The sequence below is a fragment of the Podarcis bocagei genome (genome assembly GCF_964188305.1).
Source record: "Podarcis bocagei genome assembly, chromosome: 10".
In the NCBI taxonomy this organism is placed as follows: domain Eukaryota; kingdom Metazoa; phylum Chordata; class Lepidosauria; order Squamata; family Lacertidae; genus Podarcis; species Podarcis bocagei.
Window position 1 is genome coordinate 34,077,850 of NC_138135.1, and position 26,137 is coordinate 34,103,986.

Here is a 26,137-nt window from a genome sequence, read left to right on the forward strand (position 1 = left end):
TTGGACTTCAACTCCCATCATCCCTAACCATTGGCCATGCTGGCTGGAGCTGATGGGATTTTTTGTTCAACCTTGGGGTTTCCCCCCACAAGTGTTTGGGTTCTCCCAAGTCTGCTGAAACCTTCCTCTTGTGCAATGGATGATGTCATTTTGTCTACAAAAGGATTGGTAGCCAGAACTGAGATCACTGTAAGTATACAATATGATAATGCTGTAAGATTGCCATAGCCCTGTGGCCCCAGGCGACAGAGAGGGTTTACACTTGATTTATGGTAGGGTAAAAGCACATGCTCATAAATCCAAAAATACTCTTACTGCTAAGCAGTTGGGCTGTATCTGAATAACAGACTCAGAACATTGTTTATTTTTCCAATAGAAAAGCTTTAGCTGCGAAAGAGTTTGTTTTTTCTTGTCATCAAGAGTTCCATTTCATTTTGCTTTGAGGAATATACACCATTTCTGAAAGCATGTTTAGCTTTAGTGTCATATGCAAATCTGTCCTCAGACAGCACACTGGATCCCAAACAATCAATGCCTTCCAAGGAGAAAATAAACATAGATCACTTTACTCAGCGCTTTGAAAACAGTGTGCATATACCTGTTTTGCAGCAAAGCATGGGAAATGCAGCATGGGAAATATTCCTCTGGAGACTCCTTGATGTAGGTGAAGATCTGCACTACAGTGAAACCAATCAAAGAGGCTGTTCATGAGCATGGCACAGGCTTGAAGAGTAAGTATTTGCCATAAAATGAACAGTAAATTATATTAAACACTGTAGATATTATAGTAGCTTGCCAGTATCCCCAGCAAAACAGTGAGACCTGTGCCTTCTCTGTTTTTAAAATTAGGAGTGTTAGCTACAATCCAGAGAGTCGGTAAAATAAAGGCTTGCGTATACAGTATATCTCATAGCTTCTATTTGTGATGCACCATAAGGGCATGACATTGAAGTAACAACTTTTGAAGCTCTCCCAAATGTGCTTTAGATTTGCAACCTCTGAGTGAGAGAAGAGAGTAGATCAATTTATCTTAATGATGCTTTATAACTTCCCTTCCTTCCTCTGTATCCTTGTTCTTGCAGCACTCTCAGTCATCACAAATATGAAACTAACTCCCTGCAACTGTTGGCACATGCAACCCTGAGACATGGTGACTGAACCTGGAAGTACCATAGCTCAGTGGATGCAGAAGGTCCCAGGGTTCAATCCCCAATATCTCTAGGTAGGGCTGTCTTCTGTTGGAAACACTAGAAAGATGCTGTCAGTTGGTGTAAACAATGTGGACCTAGATGGACCAATGGTCTGACTCCATAGAAGGCAGCTTCCTGTTCCACCAGAGCAAACTTGTATTAAAACAAATGTCTTTCTTTGCCAAAGATCCTGAAGTTCCCTGTATGTCAGGAACACATAGTTCATTAAGTCTGGCATAATTTGTTATGCAGGGTAGCTTTGTAGTTCACATTTAAAGTAAACTACAGTATCTTTCCCATCTAGTTCAAATGGTGAGGAAATGAAGCAGCGCAGAGAAATGTTCCTTTTTAGCAGATTAAAATTATGAGAAAAGGTGAAGCCATTTAGATAGCATTTCCTCATTTTTGCTACTTATTAACTGCTCTTGAAACACACACAGAACTTAGCTGAAAGCATGACCAACTAAATACCAGGAGTCATGGGAACAAATGGATTAGTTTATACATGAAATGTAGATAATACACTTCCAGAAAAAGTTAAAGCTGTTGATAGCTCTGTTTTGTGTTCTGCAAGGATTTGGTTAAAGCGGACTACTGCATTCTGAACATAGCACCACTTTAAAAAAGCTTCATACCCACAGAACACTAATTCAACTGAATGCTGTATATTGCTGGTTCAGATTGTTCATCTTATTGACCACTATATTGGTTGCAAAAACAAGAAGTCATTTGCAATCATTCTAGCATAATGGACCAGAAAGTCAGCTTCAACTAGACTACAGCAATGTACCATTTACTCTCTCTCTCTCCAGTATATTTACTCTGAGCTCCCTTGACCTACCAGTCGATAACATTAACTAGTTGTAATCCTCTTTAAAATATATTTTAGGTACTTGTACAATAGTTTTTCATAGTTATTAACTAATCCCAAAATAGAAACATTCCTTCCTATGTTAGACTTCTTACTAATCCCACAAATCAGAAGGAATTCTACTGAGCAAGCTTAATGATTAAAATACAAACTGGCTGCATTCAGGCAGAATACTTTTGCTTCCATTTTAGACTGACCACAGCTTGCCATTTCATTTCAGACCCAACAAACTTACCTGTAATTCTTAATTACAGATCTTAATTACAGTTTCTTAAAACAAGACATCTTCATAGTTTAAGAAGCTGGGTTTTTTCAACAAACCATAGTTAAGGGTTCAGACATAATGCTGAACTGTGGTTAATCTAACATGGAAGCTTCTGATCTCTTCCTTGTGGAAGGAGGGGAGAACACATGAGGCCAAGGTTTGCCGCAGTTCATCCTCATAATGATATATCATTGTTTGGTTTAGTGTTACATGTGAATTGGGTCAGTGTATCTAGGTTTGGACATTGCAATAATCTGTGGTTAATTTAAAGGGAACCAAAAGCTTTCTACACTCTTCATCATGGCTCCTGAGAAGTGGTGAGAACTCACTGCAGCTCATTGCTATAACTCTGAACCATGATTTAGGATCATGTATGAAAGACAAGTCTATTATTTCTGCAATACCCCAAGCTGGTAACTTGAAAAAATATTGTCATTTGATGCCAGGGACAAATGTGAGTAAAGTTAAAAGATAGGTAATCTTTATAGATAGGTTACAAATAGGTGACAGCAGTCACGAAATTAAAAGACACGTGCTCCTTGGGAGAAAGGCGATGGCAAGCCTAGACAGGATCATTAAAAGCAGAGACATCACCTTACCAACAAAGGTCCATGTAGTTAAAGCCATGGTTTTCCCAGTAGTGATGTATGGAAGTGAGAGCTGGACCATAAAGAAGGCTGATCGCCGAAGAATTGATGCTTTTGAATTATGGTGCTGGAGGAGACTCTTGAGAGTCCCATGGACTGCAAGAAGATCAAACCTCTCCATTCTGAAGGAAATCAGCCCTGAGTGCTCACTGGAAGGACAGAGCGTGAAGCTGAGGCTCCAATACTTTGGCCACCTCATGAGAAGAGAAGACTCCCTGGAAAAGACCCTGATGCTGGGAAAAATAGAGGGCACAAGGAGAAGGGGACGACAGAGGACGAGATGGTTGGACAGTGTTCTCGAAGCTACAAACATTAGTCTGACCAAACTGCGGGAGGTAGTGGAAGACAGGAGTGCCTGGCGTGCTCTGGTCCATGGGGTCACGAAGAGTCGGACACGACTAAACGACTAAACAACAACAACAAATCTTTATAGTCTTTTCAAATTCTTGTTGACAGGGTTCCATCAATGTCATTCCTACACTGATCACAAAGGGGCACTACAGAGCAGCACAAGGAGTCAAGGATCGGGTTCCTGCAGCAATCCCCTCTCCATCCTGCTTGTCTCACAACAAGGAGAGAGAGGCAGAGGTCTATGTAAAGCACTAACCACAAGACCACTGTGCTTGCAAGGCTATATTTTCACAATCAATTTCTGTGGATTTCCTTCCTGCTTGGTGGTTTGGAAGTGTTGACAGTATCCAACAACCTGCAAAATGCATAATGGAAGGCACAGGGCAGATGTCTCCTGTGGTTTCACCACATAATTTTATTAAACATGCGCTACAATATGGACATTTCTGTCTTGGAAGATAACTGCACTTCAAACATTTCCGGAGACTAGTAGTCTTTTTTTAGCCTTATATATAAAACTGTTGTGGAGGCCACTACACCTAATGTTTTTTGTAGAGGAGGCAGTGCTAGTCGTGGACACACAATTAAAGTATGGTACAATTCTAGTGATGGTTCTTCTCTGTATGGGTTCTGGGTGTCTTTTTCTCAACACTTAGGTAAGCTTCACAATTAGGACATCAAAGTAAAACATAGTGCATGAAGTGGTAACCAGGGCAGGGGTGGGGAACTGAATCCAGCCAGCAGGCCAGATTCATATCCCTCCACCCTTGTGCGCCATGTAACAGGTGGGCAAGACCACACAAACCACTCAATCCCCTAACATCAGAATAGTACCAGGTGACCCATGTGGTACACAACATTTTGAAACATTGCAACGTCTTTCCAGATGGCGTCTGTGTGCAAACCCCTTTTTCAAGTCTAGGGACATGCCTGGTGTCATTCATTCATTCATTCATTCATTCATTCATTCATTTTCTATGCGGCCCTTCATCAGAGAGGATCACAAGGCGTTTTACAATATAAAAACGCAAAAATACATAAAAAGCCAAAGACTGTTTAATTAGCCAAAGGCCTAATTAATATGATGGCAAGTGGATATGCCTTGCGGGCCAAATGATAAGGTCTGGAAGGCCTAACTGGGCCTTAGGGACAGATATTTCCCACTCCTGAGCTAGTGTTTAAAAGAAAAATGTATCAAGATAATGTTCCCACTGGAAAAAATTCTGGTATCTGCTTTATTCTACATTTAAAAGCATGAAGTGGCTAATAATGGTGTTGCAAAGTTTCTGTTTTGTAGCCTATATGCTATACTATTTTTTATTCCTCAAAAAACAACCCCAAACGCTTCTCAATGTGAGTTGTCAGCTAATTCTCACAACAACCCTATGAAGAAGGGTTGGGCTAAGAGACAGTGACTAGTCCAGTAAGCTACATTGCTGAATGGGGATTTGAACCCAGATTGGTCTGGTCTCATTAACTACTACATGACACTAGTTCTCTACCAAATGCATGTGGAAATTTCAAAATATGAAAGTAGGATGCCCAACAGTATCTAATATTTCTCTCTCAGCCTCCCTTTTTGCTGTCATTGGGAGCAGCTAGAAAACAGCTGTACCCTCTTGCACTTGTTCACATTCAAATTTCAGTGCAAATAAGACCAGTCTCTTTTCCACTTGCCAGAAGGCTCAAGGGAAAGGCTGATCTTCTTTCACTTCCTTTTAAGTCAGAGATTGTGAAGGAGTAGAGAAAGACTCCTATGGTTCCTCATTGTTCCCAAAATACCACAAAGGATGAGAATCCTGCCTTTCCCTCAAGCTCTCTTCAAGTATCAAAAGACTCAAGGGAAAGGCAAGGTCTACTCTAGTTTGACCAGGTGTTTGGATAATAGAAGTGTGGGAGAGGCCCCTCCCATTTCTTACTTTCTTCATAATGCAGCACAAATTAGAGAAACCCTTGTCTCTCCCACAAGCCTCCTTGTGCATGCCAGATAACTTAGAGGAGGAGCTTGGCAGCAAGCACCAGCAGAAATTGGCCAGTAAACCTCAATGCAGATACAACAAATATAAAAATCTGTCGTACACTGACCAATCTATTCAGTATCTGTCTACAATTGGAAGGGGGGAAGGAGAATCAAAACCAAGGGACCACTGTAACCCCCCGATCTCTCTAGCCAATCCTTGAGACTCACCCTAGGACCCATCTCTTACCAACCCAGTAGACACCTCTGATTTTCATGTAGCTGGAATGTAGTCTGTCATGCTGTACATATGGAAAAGTCCCAATTTTGCCCATGAAAACAGTGCAGCCCTTGGGCTGAAAAGGGTTTCCCATCCTTGAACTACAATGGCTGGTGGTAGAGGCTCTCCAGCATTTCAGACACAGCTTTTTCCAAGCCCTACATGGAGATATTGGGAATAAGCCTGGGTGCCTGCATATAAAACACGTACCACTGAGCTATGGTTTTATCCTTGATATTCTAGTTGAGTTGTGTGTGGCATATACAGTGGTACCTCGGGTTACAGACGCTTCAGGTTACAGACGCTTCTATGTATACTCCGCTAGCCCAGAAATAGTACCTCGGGTTAAGAACTTTGCTTCAGGATGGGAAGAGAAATCACGCCGCCACAGTGCGGTGGCAGCAGGAGGCTCTACTAGCTAAAGTGGTACCTCAGGTTAAGAACAGTTTCAGGTTAAGAACGGACCTTCAGAACGAATTACGTTCTTAACCCGAGGTACCACTGTACGCTGGCCTTCAAGAAATGAAAATGTTAACTTCATCCAGAAATGGTGCTTTTAAGTTAGCGGCTTGAGATAGCCACAATGCATTAGGAAATGCTCAACTGTAGAGTATATGCAGGTTTACTAGCTCCCAGTCTGACAAAGCCCATCACGTTTTACAAGTTTACTCAGGGCAAAATAATATTTCACTATTAGCATACCAAGAAAGTTAATGAAGGCACACAATGTGGTTTTAATTCCACTAGTTTAAAAAGTATAAGAAGTAAAAGTACAGCCAACAGCTTGCATTATTCGAAAAGGAGATGGGTTGTTTTGAATGGGTATTTAAGCAAGCTTAAGTGTACTTGAGAAAAATAAATGTAAAAGCTTCCTATTTTTTTCTGCTCCAACCTCAAATGCAGATCTGTTTTGGAACAAACTGCTCTGACCTCAAATCTGTTCTAGGAAGAATGCCCAAAAATGCAAAGATAGGACCCATTTAAGTGAGTAAAATGGGACCTAGAAGGTCCTTGACTGCAATCCCTCTCCTCCCTAGGCATTTCACAAGTTGAGTAAGTTCATAAATGAACTATATATCTAGAATATGCAGCCCTCAGCCTTGCCTTATACATACTGAACTGTTTAAATTAAGGAAGTTTAACAAAATACTCATATAATCTGAATGAATGGGATTGGAGGACACAACAAGCAGAAGGGTCTGGCCTTTTGTGGTTTCTCTAATTTGCAACACTGCCAAGTTAAAATGAACAACTTCTAGAATCTCTCTGTTTTATGGGCTAATAGCCATAAATAAATAAATAATAATAAAAAATCTCTCTGAACTGCACACTGGCATTATGGTCAGGCCATACTATTAATAAGGCAAGATACCAGACCTCATAATGTAAATTCAGTCCTCTTCCTTCTCACTCTTGTGATTAAAGCCTTTATTGTTTGTTTATCATGTGCTTGTTTTTGGAAGAGAAACCCAGAAGGATCAAGCATGGCTTCCCTCAAAAGCAAGGTCAAGGAGTGTCATTATAACATACCTGAATATACTTACACTGAACGTGCACAGAGGCAAGGATGGAGGACAATTTATGCATTTCTACTATTATGGCAGCCACTATTCTATACTAGAATCAGCAAAGGTGCCTCGATTCTAAATTTCTATTAAGATTAGCAATAGTCAATCTCTACGGTTTTATTACACCAAGATGGAGAATCAGGGCTGAACTATGCAAACATGGGCTAGTTCAGTTCTCCAATGCTTTCATTAGAACAAAGTATGTATGCATATATTTAAGCTATTTATATACCACTTAATCACTGAAGTTTCTAATCTGGTTTCACTCTGGAACATAACGGGGGGTAGGGGATAAAACCTGACCCTCATCCCTGTCACTGGAATCACTGTGACACTGGAACAAGCCAGGCCTCCATCTCAACTACCTCCTTGTGCCCCTATACTTTATCCCAAAATGGTTTCCAAAAATAAAGCACTGCACCAGGGGCCTAAACCAACCTGCTAACCATAACAACAGGAGGACTGGCCTCCATTAACAAGGCCCTCTGTATTATCAGAGTGATGGGCATTTAACTAATAATAGATTAAAAGTACAGTATGAAGTGTTTTATAGTTTGAATCACAGCATACTACACAGAATGCTTACTCTGTGTATCTACGACAATAATTGGAAAAATGTACACACACACCCCCAAAGAAAAATTATGGGGAATGATGGGAGTAGTAGTCCAACATCTGGAGGGCCACAAGGCCCCCCATTCCTGATCTATGCTACAGGTAAACCCTAGCAGCCAAGAGACCTGTGCCTGATAAAGTGTAGTCAATAAACACAAAAGAATGCAAATAAGTAGGACTGAAATAAGAACTAACTAATGAACCCAAGTAGTCAATCAAAGTTTTTAATCAACCTCCACTCAACCATAAAGCTCACTGCATGACTGTGAGCCAGTTACACTTTCTCAGCCTATCCTACCTCAAAGGGTTGTGGTGAAGATAAATTTATGCACGTTGCTTTGAGCTCACTGAAGGAATGGTGGGATAAAATATAATTATTTTGAATGGATATGGCACTTCATTGATCTAGCAATGACTACATATCATAGGAAGGGATGACAAGGGTTGTGTGTACTCCTGGCAGAGATCTAAAGCCAAGGTTTTGCTTGCTGTCATCAAGGTGGAAGGCACTGGTGATACTGCTGCCTGCTCCTCCAGTCAAAAGCCTGGCCAACCAGTAGAGAAGACCGGTTTGGGGGTGGGAGGCAGAAAAGGATGGGTACTGGGTTCCTAGAAGCCCCTCTTGCTGCTTCTCACTGAAGCACAATAGTCTGGGGAAGGGCAGGCAGGCAGGCTGTGGGACCCCAACAGCTCCACCCACTGCTAGAAAGGGAAATCCCCAGCACTTTGGAGTTGCTTCCTCACAGACACCTTCATCTCTCAAATTTCAATATACAAAAAATAGCTGCACACTGACATTTAAAATGAAAATTAGATATATCTTATTAAAACACTATGAACTGAAACCTACTTCTTTTCTTCCACATCCCCTCTCTTCCATTTAAACACACACACACCTGATGCAACAATATAATTATTTGGTCTAGAACAAATATTTCTTCTGATCTATCCAATGTATCAGAGTTGTATGTGTTTTCCTTTCTGTTTTAAAAAAAATCCTGGAGAGTATGCCTGAACATTTAAAAGTGTCCATTAACATTCTAAATCTAGAATTTATTCGTGTGCAAGCTTAACTTATCAATAAATAAAGTAAAACTGATGGTTAATTGACTGGAAGTGTTTTAAAATTGAATGGCAGGCCCACAAATGAGACATGAGGATGGCAGTGAAGAAAGGGAAAGGTGAGCTAACCCTAGTTCTGAAATAATACATTTTCAACTAATGGTATTCTATTTGCTATCAATCTATCCTTGACAAGTTTTTTAGACTCTCTCTGCACTAGAGGAATAACATTCACCAATCGGCTTGACAAATATGTCTGTTTATACTGAAAAGATCAAGTTTTATATTAGTTTTCTGCTTATAATACACCTATTCAAAACACCTGATTGCTCTTAAATTTGTTTACATCTAGTGCCATTGCCCACAAAGCAAGCCAGCATGCATACAGAACCCAGACTCCTGCCTATTGGAACTACAGAGGCAGCAACGGAAATAGCCCAATTAGCTGCTGTAACACTTCAAAAGTATCCGAAAACTTATCAAATCCATTATAAAGAAAGTCACTTGGAAAACAGTCATTCAACATGCAATTGTTGCTGCACATTTTACTACGGTTGTCAATACTGAAATTAAAGATGCTGAACAGGTCAGCATGAGGCACTGGGGAGTCTGTTATTTACACTGGGTTCTGTTTGAAACCCCTTTGCTCACAAAAGGCACAAAGCAAGCAGAGAATCATAGAACTTTTTTTTAGAATTTGACAAATTTTATAAACATGCCAACTAAAATCATATGTCTCAACATGAAGAACAGAAACCAAAAGTGAACGGAATAATTTACTAGTATCGAGATATAGGAAAATATATGTGCAAGAAAGGACCCTCCAAACTCCTCTTTATTTGCTTTTCAGCTTTTAGAGAGCCAGGAACTTCCCCCAGAAACAACTGTGTACTTCCAACTAATCAACAGACAAAAATGTTTACAGGCCAGCTTCACATAAAGTCCCAGTTGTTATTGCAACAGCTAGGACTTGCAAAATAAAATGTTGATATATCTGGATGCTGCTTATAACAGGAACAAAGAAAATCCTTCTAACCCAAAATGAGTTGTCTAGTACTCTTGTAGCAAAACAGCAACATGATATTGGTACACTGAGCCGATGCTTGCACAATTCTTAGCAGAGCCAACACCTTTGTAAAGGCTTCAAGGCAAATACACTACAGAGCATGCAAAAATAATTCAACTGCTTTTCTACCAGCCCTCATGTTACTTCTCCTGATGCATTTGTCTATTTGATCATAACTTTTCATACACTAAAAAGTTATTTTCAAAGCGTTCCTTAGCCCTGCATATATTTGTTTCATCACTGACTTGAGCCACACCTAATGAACAAGCTATTGCAGCACTTGTCACCATGCAACAAAACCTGCTGTCTAAAGGTTACAGTGTAATTCTAAACAGTAGCAAATGCAGAAAAAAATCTTTGTTGCATGAACATTTTATAGCCAGGGTACTACTAAGCATGTGTGCAGCCGCACTCCTAGCTCAATGGCAGGAAGCATGCTAAGAAAATGACTACCATGCACCCAGTGTTTCAGATGTTTCTAGCATGGCAACATCTTCCAGTAAGTCCTTCTTTATCAAGTAATACAGTCACATCTTACTCTGTGCAGCAACCAACTTCCAGAAAATAGATGCTAGGGTACCAGTCCTAGAAATTAAAAATGGCACAAGGCTCCACACACCGTACATGGGGACTGAAGTGGAATGGATCTTGGAAGGGCAGATGTTTCAAAGCTCTTTCTCATCTCAAAAAAAAGACATTGTGTATTCAAAGAGAAAGAAGAAGTTTAAACAAGTTATACTTACGAGGCATGATCCCTTGGCTAACCAGCTCCTCACGTGTTCGTCGCTGCTGGAGCTTCAACTGTAGCACTGCAATGAGGCAGACAAAGAATTAAGTGCGGAACAGGTTACTGTGACATGCCACAATGCAGAGCATATTTTTCTCTTCATTTTCTTTTTTTTTTAGCTCCAGAACATTAGTGTGTAGGAGAGAAGCCCTGTCATCCCCACCCAATTCTTAACTCTTGCAATTGCAGAAGTGGCCTCAGGCAGCAAGGTTTCCGTATTCTGCTGTAGACAGCGGGGAGAGGAAGTTACAATGCATTTTAGCAGGTTGATAAAAAAATCCACAGAGTATGAAAACAGGGCCTGTTGCTCAACAACTCCTGCAGCACCACAGTCCTTTGCAAATATTGAAAGCATAAAAACACGGGGACCACACAAACAGACTCTGATCCAGTAAAATGCAGAAATTCACATTTACCGACGTTTTCATTCACGTACACCTAAATTTATCACTAACAACTATACTGTCAGTTGCATGGCTTGTCCCTATTTCTTACAACCAACAGATTGTACCAACACTGCTTCCAAAAAATGAGATTCCAAGAAAAAATCCTTTTAAGGATTTGAAGAATTCAGCGTAAACCGTTTATACTGAACACGTTTATACTGAAGTGCACATAACATGGATCAGTTTCTTCTGAATCTGAATGTACTTTAATTACCCTCACAATCCATAGAGTTAGTGACACAAGGTATATTTTTCATACTCTCTCAATGTATGCTTACAAATCATAGTGTGGTATTAAAATATACTAGAAATTGTGAGAACAAAACAGAAATAAATTCTGAGCAGCATATCTGCAGGAAAAGGTATTATGTTATGTGTATCTTTAGACATTTTTCTACGGAGAAATAGGGACGATGATAATGAAGCTGAGTATACCCATAGCTATGCATACACACAATATGGATATGATATATATGCAAATCATGTTGCAATTATGTGCTTATAGAAGGTGCTGATACAAGTTAGCTGCCCCATTTAACTGAAAAATTATTCTTGATCTGGTCCTCCACGCTGTGTTAAGAGGCACCAACTAAAGCTGTTTTGGCTGTTAGGGTTTGAAATTAGCAGGGCACCAGGAACATTTTGCGCCTTAAGATTCTCCATTCGTGAGCACCTCAAAAAGCCTGGGTGCCATTTTTTGCGCCTGGCTGACACTCAAGGATTAGTGAAACGTATGTGCTTTGAAGCCTCAAAGTATATGTTAAGAATAGACAATATGTTAAGGAGTTTAACAATAAATAAGTGTTTTGAAAACACCAAATTAAACATGTAAAATGTTTAAAGTGTGATATCAACAATGTGTCACTTACATGAATTGCACATTAATTAAAGCTTATCAAAATAATAAAAAGTGTTTCTGACCCTCCACCCCCCCAGTGGCGACTACATTCTTTTGGCACCCACAACCCAGGTCCCAGAAGCCATTTGGCTTCTAGTTTTTCTATCCCAGTTTCTAACACTGGTTATGGTAATATAAAACCCAACTTTTGTGTGGCCTTTTTATGATTGTGAAAGTTTTGATTTCCTAAAGATTGAAATAAGTGGAAGATAGAACTTTTTTAAAATTGCTTTCATAACTACAAGGCAATCATTTGTTAACTATTCAAGTGACACCAGTATTACACAAGTAAACTTAAAGTAATTCTGCAAGATGACAACATACAAGCATGTTTGTATCATATCCTGAGCACCAAAGTTTGCAAAAAGTTACAATATAAACTGGGATCAAGTCGCTTTAGAAGAAATATAGATCAAACAACTTTGAACATCACAGACACATTCAGAAATAATTTCCAGAGAGGCAAGTTGTTTTAGTGTGTTGCAGAAAAAACAAAAGAATCTTCTGGTACTATGAAGATTAACACATTTATTATGGCATTAGCTTGTCTGGACTAGTCTACAAGTATATATCTTTGAGGTATTAAGTACACATTTCTATATTGCCTTCATTTTAGAAAAGCATTAAAAATAATCTTACTGCCAGAACAGTGCAGCAATCAAGTGAAGCCACTGAAGGGTGGGTCAAATTAGTACTGCATGAACCGTTTGAATCGGAAGTGAAAACACCCATTCTAACCAGATGAAAGTATACGAGAGGAACTTAAGGTATGCTGAAAGTAGTTACTCAAGAAGCCTGCTAGAATGTAATGCTGAAAGGCTGCTGTCAAGTATCATAGCTTTCATGTTAAATCGTTAAAAGCTGAAACGAGTCTAATGCTAGCTTCCCAAAACCCACTTTCTTTTAAAACATTGTTTTAAAATATTTGCATTGTTGAAGTTTATAAACACTGCCCCAACTCAAAATTCTGTTTGTGCTCTGATATGTGTGTAAACTGGTATGGGGCTACCAGTTCCTGCTACTTTAAGCTTCTAGGTAACAATCCATCTTGCATCCGGCCTACATCCCCACTTCCCACTCTTTCCAATCGCCTGCATTGGAATATCCTGCGCTGAGTGCTTTTGCATCTGATAGCAGGTCTGAACCATTTCCCTTCCACATCCTTTTCGGCAGCTAACTGAAAGTGTTTCTAAACTAAGCCTATAACCCCCGCCCCCACTTGGAACTCTCTATGTTTGATTAAAGTAGGCAGTGTCACTTCAGGCTTGTGGGGTGAACCTCAGAGTGAACCCTCTGGCCACCACTGCAGTGGGCGACCCCAACTCCTCTCTCCTGCTCTAAGGAAGTGTCAGTGGGCCTCTCCACAAATGACAGCAGAGAGGACGAGGAGGTGGCAGCCAAGGCAAATGCAGAGGAGGATGAAGGAGCAGCAGCAGCAGCACAGAGCAAGAAGTGACCCTCAGCATGTTAAATTAAGTAGGCACTGCCCTTTCGTGATCAAATTCTATTAAGACTACAGTATTACCCATTCTGTTTATACACTGTGCAATTGTGATAATTTTATTTATGTTTTGTAAATTTGTAACATGTAAAATATAATAAATAAATGCAACGTTATTTCACCTCAAGAGGTAGCTGGGGCTCATCAAGCTGGGAAGGAAGCCCATCTAGGAGAAGAAAAACTGATCCTAAACCTCCACTGTTTTTCAGGAGAAGAAAAAGCTAAGGAGGAAACCCTACACAAATCCAGACTGGAGTCCCTAAGACAATTGGATGGTGCCTTATATGCTTCCTTATGGCAACTCCTGCAGCCAAGCTGGTGCCAAACATATTGCTCTGCTTTCTTTTGGACCACCATCAGCGAGGGCGGGGGGGGGGTCTTGTTGTCTGGGCAGCCCAGGACCCCCATACACACTACCCAGGCTTGCTCCCTAAGGTGGTCACTTGGTGCTGCTAACACAATGGTTTGACTTCACCCCCAGAGGCACACTCCATTATTTCTCAAGACAGATGGATGCTAACATCAATTTCAATTCAGCAATAACTGCTAAGCTACCAATGCAAATAAGCCATTTGAAGAGCTCAAAACCACCCTCCCATCCCCAATTAATCTGAACTTTATTTGAAAAGGTTATATTCCTTTTTTGCTATGGTGACCCTGACAGCTAGGAACCAACTCATATGAAATGTTCATATTCCCTTCTGAATCATGAGTGCTCACGAAACATACTTAGCATAGAAGGTGTTTGGTTCCAAGTGTGAGACCATTAAGAAATAAAAATTAAGGAGCTTACAGTGAAATTGCTGAAAGCTCAAAGTGCTAACCAGCTTTTAAATGGATTCATGAAATATCATTTGCCAGGTCCAAAAAGAGTAGAATGCGGCAGAGACCCAGAGTTATGCACTACAACGACAACAATTTATTTATATGTCACTCATCTGACTGCCCCAGCCACTCTGGGCAGCTTCCAACAAAAAACAGTAAAAACACAATACAACATCACACATTAAAAACTTCCCTGAATGCCAATGCTTTCTTGTAACAAACATATGAGCTTCAATCTTAGATTGGAGGTGCTCGCAAGCTTATTTAGAGCAGGCTTTTGCCTTGTACATGAAACATGATGCCATTCTAGAGAATAATACTTTAATCCACTGAAGGCTGAGGGGGAATGTGAACTGTCTATGCACTTTGGCATATTATATAGTTCATAAACATTTAAGTGAAGCAGATTGTACACACCACCTAAAGAGTCATGGCTGTGTATTCCATCAGCTGGAAGAAGATCAGCAATAATTTGTATTACAGTGTACCAACTGGAATAAGGGGAAAGAACTGGCACTCATTTCAATTTTACAGTGTATATTGCTCCTATGATGTGTATGAACTCTTGAAGAGCTCATCAATCTTAAGCAAAGTACAAAACTTAGAGAAAACTGAAGAAGTGTGCATGCACACGAAAGCTCATACCAAGAACTATCTTAGTTGGTCTTTAAGGTGCTACTGGAAGGAATTTTTTTATTTTGACTATGGCAGACCAACACGGCTACCTACCTGTAATTAGAGAAAACTGTTTGCTTTACTACATCTCACACTCCATTCCTGCTTTTACTTGAGTGCAGGGACAACTACTGCTGCAAAATGCCAGGCGTTTCTTTACAGCTTCCTTGGCAACCACAGTAAGAGGAGAACTTGCTGATTTACTCTGTAATATCTTTAGGAGACACTCGGGGCAAGACACCCTATTTATATTCATGTCAAGGGATTATACCAATGCAAAAATGCTGAGAAAAAATGAACTACTTCCCGTTGGGCTATAAAGGGGTGGCTTACAAAAGCAGATATGAAATGTAGAAAACAGAATCAGTTCCTTTAACTGCATTTTACTCAGTTCCAGTTGGTGGAAGGAAATCTTCTCCACCTCAAACCACGGTGATTTAATATTTGCATTTCCAAGCTCCCAGAAATCTTCCTAAGAAACAAAACAGTTTTTACTTCTGAAAGATTGCTAAGACAGCTGCCAGTAAGCAGACCAGGCATCTGTTCACATTCTTACAGTGCTGCTGAATACAACCACAGTCCCTTGCAAATAGACAAGAGACACACACTTCAAAAGCATCAAGGAAAACAGATGCAGTTCAACAGCCTTCATACCAGATCCTTCTCCCCAATAACTTTTAGAATTTGAGAAAAATCTTGAATATATTTTCATCCATTTCCAACAGCCTATTTTGCGCTTTCCCTTGAAGCCGATCTAGTGATAAGGAACCCTTTTACTAAAGGTAAAACAAAAAAGATTCTAAAGAGGAGAACCTGGGAGAAAGTTCCCTAAAACTCAAGTTTTTGATCCTTATTATGTAGTCAAAACTATACTATCCACAAAAAAGAGGGGGATATCATCAAGCTTGAGTGAAAGTGCAAAAATACAAAAAGGTATTCTATTTTTTTAAAAAATGTGGGTCCCACTTGCCTTATTCTATCTCCAAAGAAAATTATTCCCTTTGAAAGGGGAAAGGAATTCCAAAACTCAAGTCATTAGTGTGACTGATGAGTTATATGATCTTGTTGACTGTGTCATACTGAGTTTTAAAATGATAGATCAGGAATTATCAAGCTTTCTACCCTCAAGGCAAAACCTGAGATGGCTGGAAATTTCTGAGGTACATCATCACACAATGGAAGACGACTTTGGTACAATCAGCTGGCCGTTACTGACATCATGCTATCTAATCCATCTCTGGATATTGCTAAATTCTTTGCCGTGGCACTTTCCTTGTAGCAAGGAGTTCTATAGCTCAGCTTTCCTTAAGCTCAGTACAGACATCTGCCCTGGAGATAAGGTACAACCTCTACATTTGGGGCAAAGTTTGCCAATCCAAAGTCTAATTCAGAGTAGGAGAATGCTTTTTCTTTTGTCCCCCCCCCCATCCCTATGTGCATCTCAAAGTATTTTACCCATCTCCTACAATTTCTTCTCCCATTCTCCTTTCAGACTCAACTTGTACCGTAACCCTACCCCCAAAAAATTACCTGTTTGTTTCATCCAGTGGCACTGAGACCCACTGGCTGATCCTGGTCAACTGTTTCAGAAACACTGTTCTGGGTAATCTGTAGATTCTTCAGAACTTTATTTAGCACTGTGGTCTAGGATATTTGTTTATGCCAAGGGTAGGGAACTTTTTCCATTCAAAGGGCCACATTATGGCAAACATTCCAAGGGCCATGTGCCAGTGGTAGGCATGGCCACACACAAACATCAGTCTCCATCCTGGCCAGAAAGAGTTGTTTTCTCAGTTCAATGACATGTTCCAGCAAAGAAAAATCACTAGAGGAGGGTGCGGAGAAGGACCAATGAGGGTGTTTGGCCATGGTAGAGTCCCAAGAGCCAAGTCAAGAGGGATGCATTTGGCCCCTGGGCCCAAGATTCCATACACCTGAACTATACTGCTAATATGGTTAAGTGGGTAAAATTCTGGACTAAGACTAGAAGTTAAGATTCAAATGCCCACTCGATCATGAAGCCTGTTGTGGGCCAGCTGCTCTCTCTCAGCCAAACCTACCTCACACAATTGTTGTGAGGGGAAAAGTGGAGAGGGAAAAGAAGACCTTGCATGCCACCTTCAGCTCCTTGGGGAAAAGGCAGAATATAAATGTAAAACATGTAAGTTGGTTTTAGCTAAATGTACACTACCCCAAAATAAATAATACCTTTGTCTTGAAGAGATGCTTTGATCTATTTGAACTGACACTAATTAGTATAGCAAGAACACACTCAGTAGTTCAGCAACTTCAAGAGACATACAGTTCCTTTTGTTTTAATTTTGCAAGCCGCCCAGAGGACACTGTCCTGGGGGTGCCCTAGAAATCTTTTTAAATAAATTAATATTTTTCTGCTGATCATTTGCAGTTGATGTTGCTGCAATAACAGAATACGACAAAGCTTGAGGAAGTTAATAAATCTATTGTGAATGAAACAGAAATCTTATTTTTATACAAGGTTAGGCTTCAAGGTATCACTCTGAGCAGCAACTGTGAATCCTTAATTTCGGATTGCACACTTCTCAAATCATCAAGTCAAAGCTCAATGGTGTGCGCCTGCACCACATCATGTAATCAATTATGGGGGGCGAGACTTACCTGCCCCTCCCTATTTTATTCAAGTTAGCTGACTGAAATGAAAAAAGCACTTATAATGAAATATTTTCTATTTTGACCTCTCCATCTGAAATGAATGCAATATTGCCAATATAAACACACACACACACGCCTTGAACATCCCCATTAATACTGGGCCACTACACTGTAATCATGGTCAAGCATCCAAGAACATTCTCAGACACATTAATTGTTATCTTGGTATGGAAGCAATAAAAGTGCAATAAAAGCACAATGGGCTACAATCAATGTTAGTCATATTCCTGAGTAGGTCTATTGATATTAACGGGCAAGACCTAAGTTAGTCTATAATTTTAAATGGCTCTACTAAGAAAGAGAAGACAACTCCATTTGGCTGCCAAATTTCTAAATCTATAAATTCAATGACTATTTTAGAAAACAAACTTAGATCACAGTATGCAAAGCAAGTGTGCCTCAGACAGTTGCCACTAGGTCTAAGGCAGGCATGGCCAAACTTGGCCCTCCAGCTGTTTTGGGAATACAACTCCCATCATCCCTAGCTAACAGGACCAGTGGTCAGGGATGATGGGAATTATAGTCCCCAAACAGCTGGAGGGCCAAGTTTGGCCATGCCTGGTCTAAGGCAACAGCTGTGGTTCATAGGAGCAGTCTGGTAAACTAGGAGAGCAAACATGTAAAATGTATCCAAAAAGTCTGAACAGAAAGCAGCTGCTTCAGGTATCTATACTCTTCCAAACTTCCTTATCACCTAATTTCTTGTAACATCCTAAGTCTACTATTCAGATGGAGCCTTTCTTCCTGTAATTCCACATCCAGCCCTTACGTGTTCATTAGTTTCAGTTTTCCTGTTTGAATATTTGGTATATTTATGGAATATGCTTTTAAACTGTGTCATAATGACCCTCATTTACAAAAGCTGAAATGTGCCATCTTTACTAAGGGCAAGGCAGACAACAAGAAAAGAAAACCACCTGATTAGTGCATGGTGCTTACTAGCTGAATGTATGTTCAAAATGAGCACACAGTGGCAGTGCCTTTCAGTCTGGCAGGGATCAGTAACTTGGGACTATACACTACAGAACAATAGTTACTTTCCTCTGAAAATCAGAATATTAGAGAAATTCTGAACAAAGCCCTTATACCTAGACATAATGCAACAGTAACAATTTGAAGTATGATACGCATCATAGCACAAATGGACCACTATGAAAGTAGCTCAGTGCTTGGGACTGGCCCTAACAGTGCAGTAGAGGTTAGCAAATTATCCTAATTAATCAGAACCTATAAAGAAGAAGAAAAAGGGTTCAATCAAGTTGTGGCCTCCACTATACATGGTAGCGATAACTGAATAATTATTTGCTTAGCTTCATCAGACAACACTTTCCCATTAAACCAAAATCTGAAATTTTGGTTTGAAATGAGTTTCCATTTCTGGGTTGGCGAGCAAGCACTAACCATTGTTTGCCATTTCAGCTGTCACAGCAAGACTAGAATGCTGACAAAATTCACAAACAAAAAGGCTTGCAATAGAGGTATTACAGTATGCAAGAGAACTAGACTAAATCCTAACCACTAATATAGAATTCCACATGGCAGAAACCTAGATAGTGGGTGAGTCAGCTTCAAATAAAAAAAGGTAAGCTTAACTTTTAGATCAAACTCAATATAAGTAGATTTCAGTTTATATTAAATGAATTACACTTCATAGGTTAAAAAAAGGACCCAGCTGAAAGTTTCAGCCTTCAGTGAGAAGGATATCCCCGACAGCAGGCATGTCCAACCGGTCGATCGCGGGGGGGTGTGTGTCCCTGGTCGATCGCCATAGTGTTCCAAAACACATACACACAACAAACGTCTGGCAATGAGAATGGGTAGATCACAGCAAGTCTTTTTATAGTGTGAGCAGATCGCAGTCTCTTGGGAGTTGGACATGCCTGCCCTAGAGGGAATACTAATAGTGGCTGGTTTGATAATTGGGGGCATGCATAGCTGGGTGTGTGATGCGTGTGCAGACTGCAGACTGCCTTGTTCGCCCAACACAAAAAATGTGGGTGCTGCATACTGTCTAGATAGCCTGATAGTTTGTGGGAAGAGTTAGTGGCTGTGACACCAATGAAGTGAGGAAATGTAAACATGAGGTCCTGGAAGTGAAATTTAGGCTGCTAGGTAGGATGTTGAAAGCAAGGACCTTCTGTTTTCTCTGAAATGCTACCCATTCCAAGTGTAAGGCCAGCAAGACAGGCAGGCATGTTCTGAGAGTCAGAAGGGGCACGTTATAGCAGTACAGAGAGGCTAAAGCATGATAGGCTAAAACACAAACACCAAATACATCTGAATAGAGGCACTATATGGAAGTGTTAATGCTAGAAGTCTCTGAGCCAAGGTGGGCAAGCTGGAGTGCTTGGTCTTAGAGCATAGACATAGTAGCAGTAACTGCTAGAGTGCAGTGCAATGCATTTCCACAGAGCTCACAGCATCTGCCCTTGCAAATACATTACACAAGCACAGCTGGTATAATGGGATTGCAAGTTAAAACAAATAAGTCAAATGGCGTTGCAGCTGGACCATACTGGGCTTGAATAAATTCCAGAGTATATGCCTTGTCTGGGAGCTATCCAGAATTGGAGTGTAAGCTATGGCAGGAATCCCACCCCATAAGGTCAGTCTTTCATGCTGATTCTTCAAAAACCTGACTGCAAGCTGCACTTCCACTTGCAATATCTCTTTTTTAGCTTCCTCTCCCCCCCCCCCTGAGCCTTGCATTAACAAGAGAAGGTTACTGGCTGCTGCTCAAGCCTGTTTCTGTGTGAATACTTTACTTTGTCAAAAGTATCCCAACTGCCTGCTACGGCTGAACCCTGCCTTTTGTCATGTCCAGCATCCTTCTGAGTATCCTAGAATTTTGAAACACTACACAAAAAGCAAATGACCCCATCAACAAATATTCAAAAAACATACTTGCTTTTACTTCCTTCAAGAACCAGTCACAACCTGATACCACACTTCTGCTACATATTTGCTCTCTGCAACTTGAACACAAATTCCAGCTCCCATTCCTGTTGTGGTCTTTTCCCAAATCTTCTGCTTGCATCCCATGGGGCTGGTAACTCACTGATTGCCTTGGCTGGCAATGTATACTTGCTTTATAGAAAGGATTCTGGACTTGCATGTTTCCAAAAGAAGCAGCTTCACCAAACAATAAGCATCTTTACACCCCTTTGTGCGGGAGTTGGGGGAAGGAAAAGATGCACTTACCCAACAGATTTGAATGACAGTTTCAAATGACAGGTTCACTTTGGAGAACAGTTAAGAGAGATGATTGGCAAAAATGTAAGCAGGCAGCCTTTTATCAGGTGGATTCAGATTATAAACTTAAGGTGATGGTTGGTTCCAATCCATAAATCACCACAGGGATGTGTGCTAAGTCCCTACCTGTATTCATTGTATACATATGATTGTGTATCATCTGACCCATCTACTGCAATTATTAAGTTTGCAGATGACACCACCATAATGGGTTTAATAACAGGTGGAGACGAATCAGCGTATAGAGGGGGGGTCCAAAAATATCTACATGGTGCCTAAGGAACAACTTGCACCTTAATATCAGCAAGACAAAGGAGATGGGTGTTGGACTTTCGGAGGAAGAGAGGAGAACTAGCCCCGCTGTACATCGGGCAGGGCTGTGTGGAGAGAGTCTCTTCCTTTAAATTCCTAGGAGTTTATCTCAGTGAAGACCTTACTTGAAAAATAAATACAACCCAGGTGATTAAGAAAGCCCAACAGAGACTCCATCTCCTCAGAGTATTGCAAAAGAACGATGTCAATCAACATTTGATGATCTCCTTCTACCGGTCAACAATAGAAAGTGTCCTTTCATACTGCATCACGGTGTGGTATGCTGGTTTGACATCAACTGATAGGAAGTGCCTACAGAAGGTGGTGAATACAGCACAATATTATGGGCTGTCCCATGAATCCGCTGGATGAAATAGCGGAAGAACGTTGCCTCAGGAGAGTGAAGAAAATTCTCAGGGATGATTCACACCCTGGCCAGCAATTTCTTGATCTCCTGCCCTCAGGCAGAAGATATAGAAGCATGATTAGCCGCACCAACAGGGTAAAGAATAGCTTCTATCCGTGGGCTGTTAGGCTGCTGAATTAAAAGATAACAACAGGGCAACTGACTTTCGGGTTTGGTGGATGTGCGTCAGTAAACGAGGGGAATTAAGACTAAGAGAGCTGTGCTCGTGTAATCTCACTGTGTACAAGTTGTACAAGTGACAATCAAATATTTCAATTCAATAAATGCCTGCACCAACTCAGAGGCATGTACATTTTTAAAAAAATCTCTAGTTTACAACTGCCATGTGTGAAACATGTTCCCATTCATCTTGCTAGAGAAGATACACAATGCTCAGAGAAAGCAGACTTCCTTAAAGAAACTGATGCTCATTTTACATTTCAATTAGGTATTTTTTTCTAAGCACAAGCTCATATTTTAACATATGTGGTAAAGTAGTCTAAAATGATACCGGAAAATACCTAGTTTATAGTTTTTAAACTTTTGTGAATGTTGGAGATGCTTAAAGTACTGTTTCCTCATCTTAAACACAATTTCCTTATTCCAGGGCAGCAAATATGGTATTCTCCAGATGTTGTTGGAATTTCTCTTCTGTCGATCCCAGCCAGCACAGCCAATGGTCAGGGACCATGGGAGTTTTAATCCAACAACTGGAGGGGACACCTGCCCACAAATTCACCTTCAGCCTTTCCATATAATGGCATGCTAGACTTTATTACAGACACCTTCATTATTTCTGCTAACAGGAACCCTTCTGCTGACTGCCTCAATTTCCTCACATCTCCTTCCCTGCCCCAATACTGTCTGTTCTTCAAACAAATCTACAATCCCCCTGCTTACAATAATATTCATTTCTTGGATGTCTCATACCTTAATTCCCAATGCCCAAATACCTGTTCAAGAACATGGATCAAATATTGATACTGCACTACATGAATATTCATAACCAATTTATATCCTTTTTCTGTCCCTCATAAGCACTCTGTACCACAACTACATGTGCTACTGAGACACTGAGGCCTGCTGAAGACTAAAGTCTCCCACATTTGCTGTAAAAACCAATTAAATTTCTAACAGAATGATTCATACCCTTGCTTACAAGAGACCTTCATAAAATGGAACAAGCAGCAGCTTCCAAGAGAAGCTGAAACACATCCAAGTAAGTAACACTACCAGCACAAACTAATTCATTGGAAAGATCTATGATATACTGGAAGACCATAAGAGATTCAATATGCAAACCATTAAGAACGGTCACAGGAAAATAGGAAAAGAGAAAGAGCTTACGAACCTTCCCGCAGGCTGTGGTAAGAATCCTGACTCAAGCTTACATTCTTTTGTTCCTTTGACACAATCTCTGCAAATGGCACAATCCCACCATAAGCAGGCTGGAGGGTTTTGGTTTTGTCCAACATGCTGAAGAAAATCCCAAGACCAAAATGTCCCTCAGGCCTCTGGAGAGCTGTATAATCCTCAGGAAGGGACTTGTCAGAATAGGTTGCACAAAGACGCTTGTGTAGCCTTACTCTCAGCTACCAGCCAGTTTCATTAACACTGGATTCAAAAAGAAAAAGGCCTACGCTCCCCCAAGAAGGGGTGTATGTACATACACATTGTAAGGAGCTAGGGAGTACTGAGCCTCACTCACGGCTGTGCACATTGACAGATGGATGGATTCCTTCATGAAACTGCTTGCAGCAACAGCTAACCTCATTCACCCAAAATAGTAAAGCAGTTGGTTTCTCTACTCAGACCTCAAACATTTGTCAGGCAAGCATCATCATGTAATTTAGTTCCTGCCCTCTCCTCCTCATCTCCACTGCTGAAGCTTAACTGCTGTGCTCACAAAGATATTTTTTTTGGAGGGGCGGGGATCTCTGGATCAGTAGGCACTGAGGCATCCATTTAACCAACACTCAATTATAGTATACACAGAAAAGGTGCTGATTAACACAAGAGAGAATTCTCTGTGCATTAAAGACCAAAATACAGTCATACCTCAGGTTGAAGTAGCTTCGGGATAAGTATTTTCGGGTTGCGCACTGCGGTGACCCGGAAGTAACGGAGCACATTACTTCCGGGTTTCGCCGCTCGCACATGTGCAGATGGTCAAAATTACATCACGCGCATGTGCAGACGCGGCGAATCACGACCCGCGCAGACGCGGGTTGCGTTCGCTTCTGGATGCGAACGGGGCTCCAGAACGGATCCCGTTCGCATCCAGAGGTACCACTGTAACTGTATCACAAGGAGTGGTTTAGTTTAACCTGTCTGCTCCATTTCTGAAATGTCAGAATAAGGGCAAGACCTTATTCTGGTTTTCAATGGTTAACAACTGTTAAATACTACAGTACAGTGGAGCACTGTGTCAGAAAAACATTAAGAGAATGCATCTCCATTTTATAAAAGACTATCATGAACCTCCAGCTGCTTGCTACCATTCACTGCAGAACTAGAACTTGCAATAATCAAGGAGAAAAGATTCTTCAACTCTTAGCACTTCTTGATCAATTTGATTCTGCTTTCCTCAAGGAGGCGAGTATGTCCCCCCTAGGAACATTGAAGGCTTTCTTATACAGAGTCAGACACTGGTTCATCTAGTTATTTCTCTACACTGGTTAGCAAAAGGTATCCAGGGTTTCAGACAGGAATCTCTACCTGGTTATGCTAGGACCTGAACCTAGCCTTTTTGCATGCAAAGCAAGTATTCTGCCATTGAACCACAGCCCTTCCCCTCCCTCTTGCCACAGCTAGTGAAATCTGGCACAAGTTGAAAGAGAGCCATAGGGTCAGTTAGGTATTATCTTGCTCTAATACTAGATACCCTAGATCTAAAGGACATATAATAATGCATCTTCTTGTCCTGAAAATATTCAAGGAAGATCCCTTCTCTTGGTTAGGTCTGATACAAAAACATTTCAATTTCTTTGCAAAGAAATGTTGCAACGAATAATTATTGCCTTATAGGGCAAAAACAGCTTAATATTTAAAATATTTCACAGATATAAACATTACAACATGCAGTCCCACAGGAAAGAAAACTGGAATAGCACTCCTAGTCCTACTCCCTGTAGTGAAAGAATTGCACAATTTTCATCCTAGGAATTAAGAGGTCTCTTGGATGTTATTGCTGAGCAAGGACAAAGCTTCAAAAATCTAGAATGAAGTCCACAGAGAAATTCAAGACTTCTCCAAATGATTGCACCCAGATTACTATGGAACACAAAAGGGAATATAAATTCAAAGGCTTCACTCTAAATCTACCTTTACAGGGATTACATGATAGTTTAGAACAATTTTGTACACAGACAACCTAAACAAGGGGTGTTCCCAAGAAGTCACTTTGTGGCGACAATTACTTTCAGAGCGATTGAGCAAAACTTCAAAGTATGCAGCACATTGTACATGCTGCCCAGAGCGTAGAGCTTATCCTTCCAGGCAACTGGCTGCAGCTGCTCAAGCAGCTCAGGAGTTTCCTAGCCATGATGGACAGAGAAACTTCAGTTGCAGTTTCTCTCAGGCGCAGGGAGTCAGCCAGCCTGGGAATCTGGATCCCTGCCCAGCTGCTGAAAGGCCCCAAGGCAGTCCCTGCCCCCACAGTGGACCTGCATACACACAGGATATACTGCCACCCTCACTTTTGACAGAGTTTTAAAATAACATGAACTGTAGATGCAGCAGGAATAGCCGCTGCATGCTGGAAAACCTATCAGATGACGTCAAAGCACATTCTGAGCTCTTTCCACACCTCCAGACCTCCCCACTTCCTTTTCCATATCAGTCTCTCATTACCTCACAAATCCGAGGGCACTGCACTTTAAATATTTCAACTGCCAAACTGTACTCTAAGCACCAAGAACCAGATTACCATTCCCTTTCAACAAATATGAAAACGCATCCAAGATTTAGCTCTGCCTCTGTGGCAAAGTACATCTACTACATTTTTATGTTCCAAATGCATGTGCCAAGGCAACAAAACCCTTAGCAGATATAAAGACACAAACGTAATTTGAATGCTTCATTTACACAGAAGCAGAGACTACCCTCTTGCCTCCCCGGAGCCTCAATTGACTTATTTCTATAGATGCCCAATACACACTCTGAACTATGCCAACGGTCTTGATTTAGCTATAAATTCAATACCCTCAAGAGAGGGGCTAAAAGGCCAGTTCAAAATTAGGCCCCATGTGGTGGTGCTGAAAAACCATTTTGGTATTGTAGCACAGGCCTTGTAGCATTTGAACTCTGTGGCTATGTGGCAGCCTGTCCATATGGAAACTGTCTATGTGGCAGTTCTATGAATTCCCAACAGTTGTTATCACCTGGAGAGTCACGTGGTTTTTAAAAAAATGATTTCAAAGTTACAGCTGCAGCAGCCATGCAGATGCCACATTTGGGGAGGAGGGGAAAAC

The 26,137-nt window shown here is 40.8% G+C and overlaps 1 protein-coding gene across 2 annotated transcripts in view; it reads right to left on the minus strand.

Annotated features, from left to right (window-relative positions):
• The window catches only part of MRTFA (myocardin related transcription factor A), a 61,363-nt gene that overhangs the window by 19,192 nt on the left and 16,034 nt on the right, over window positions 1-26,137 (minus strand). For both annotated transcript variants that reach the window (XM_081209512.1, XM_081209511.1), the window contains exon 2: window positions 10,616-10,681. In XM_081209512.1, coding sequence (XP_081065638.1) covers window positions 10,616-10,622 — 7 coding nt within the window. In that variant the 5' untranslated portion in view covers window positions 10,623-10,681. The remainder of the gene's footprint in view (window positions 1-10,615; window positions 10,682-26,137) is intronic.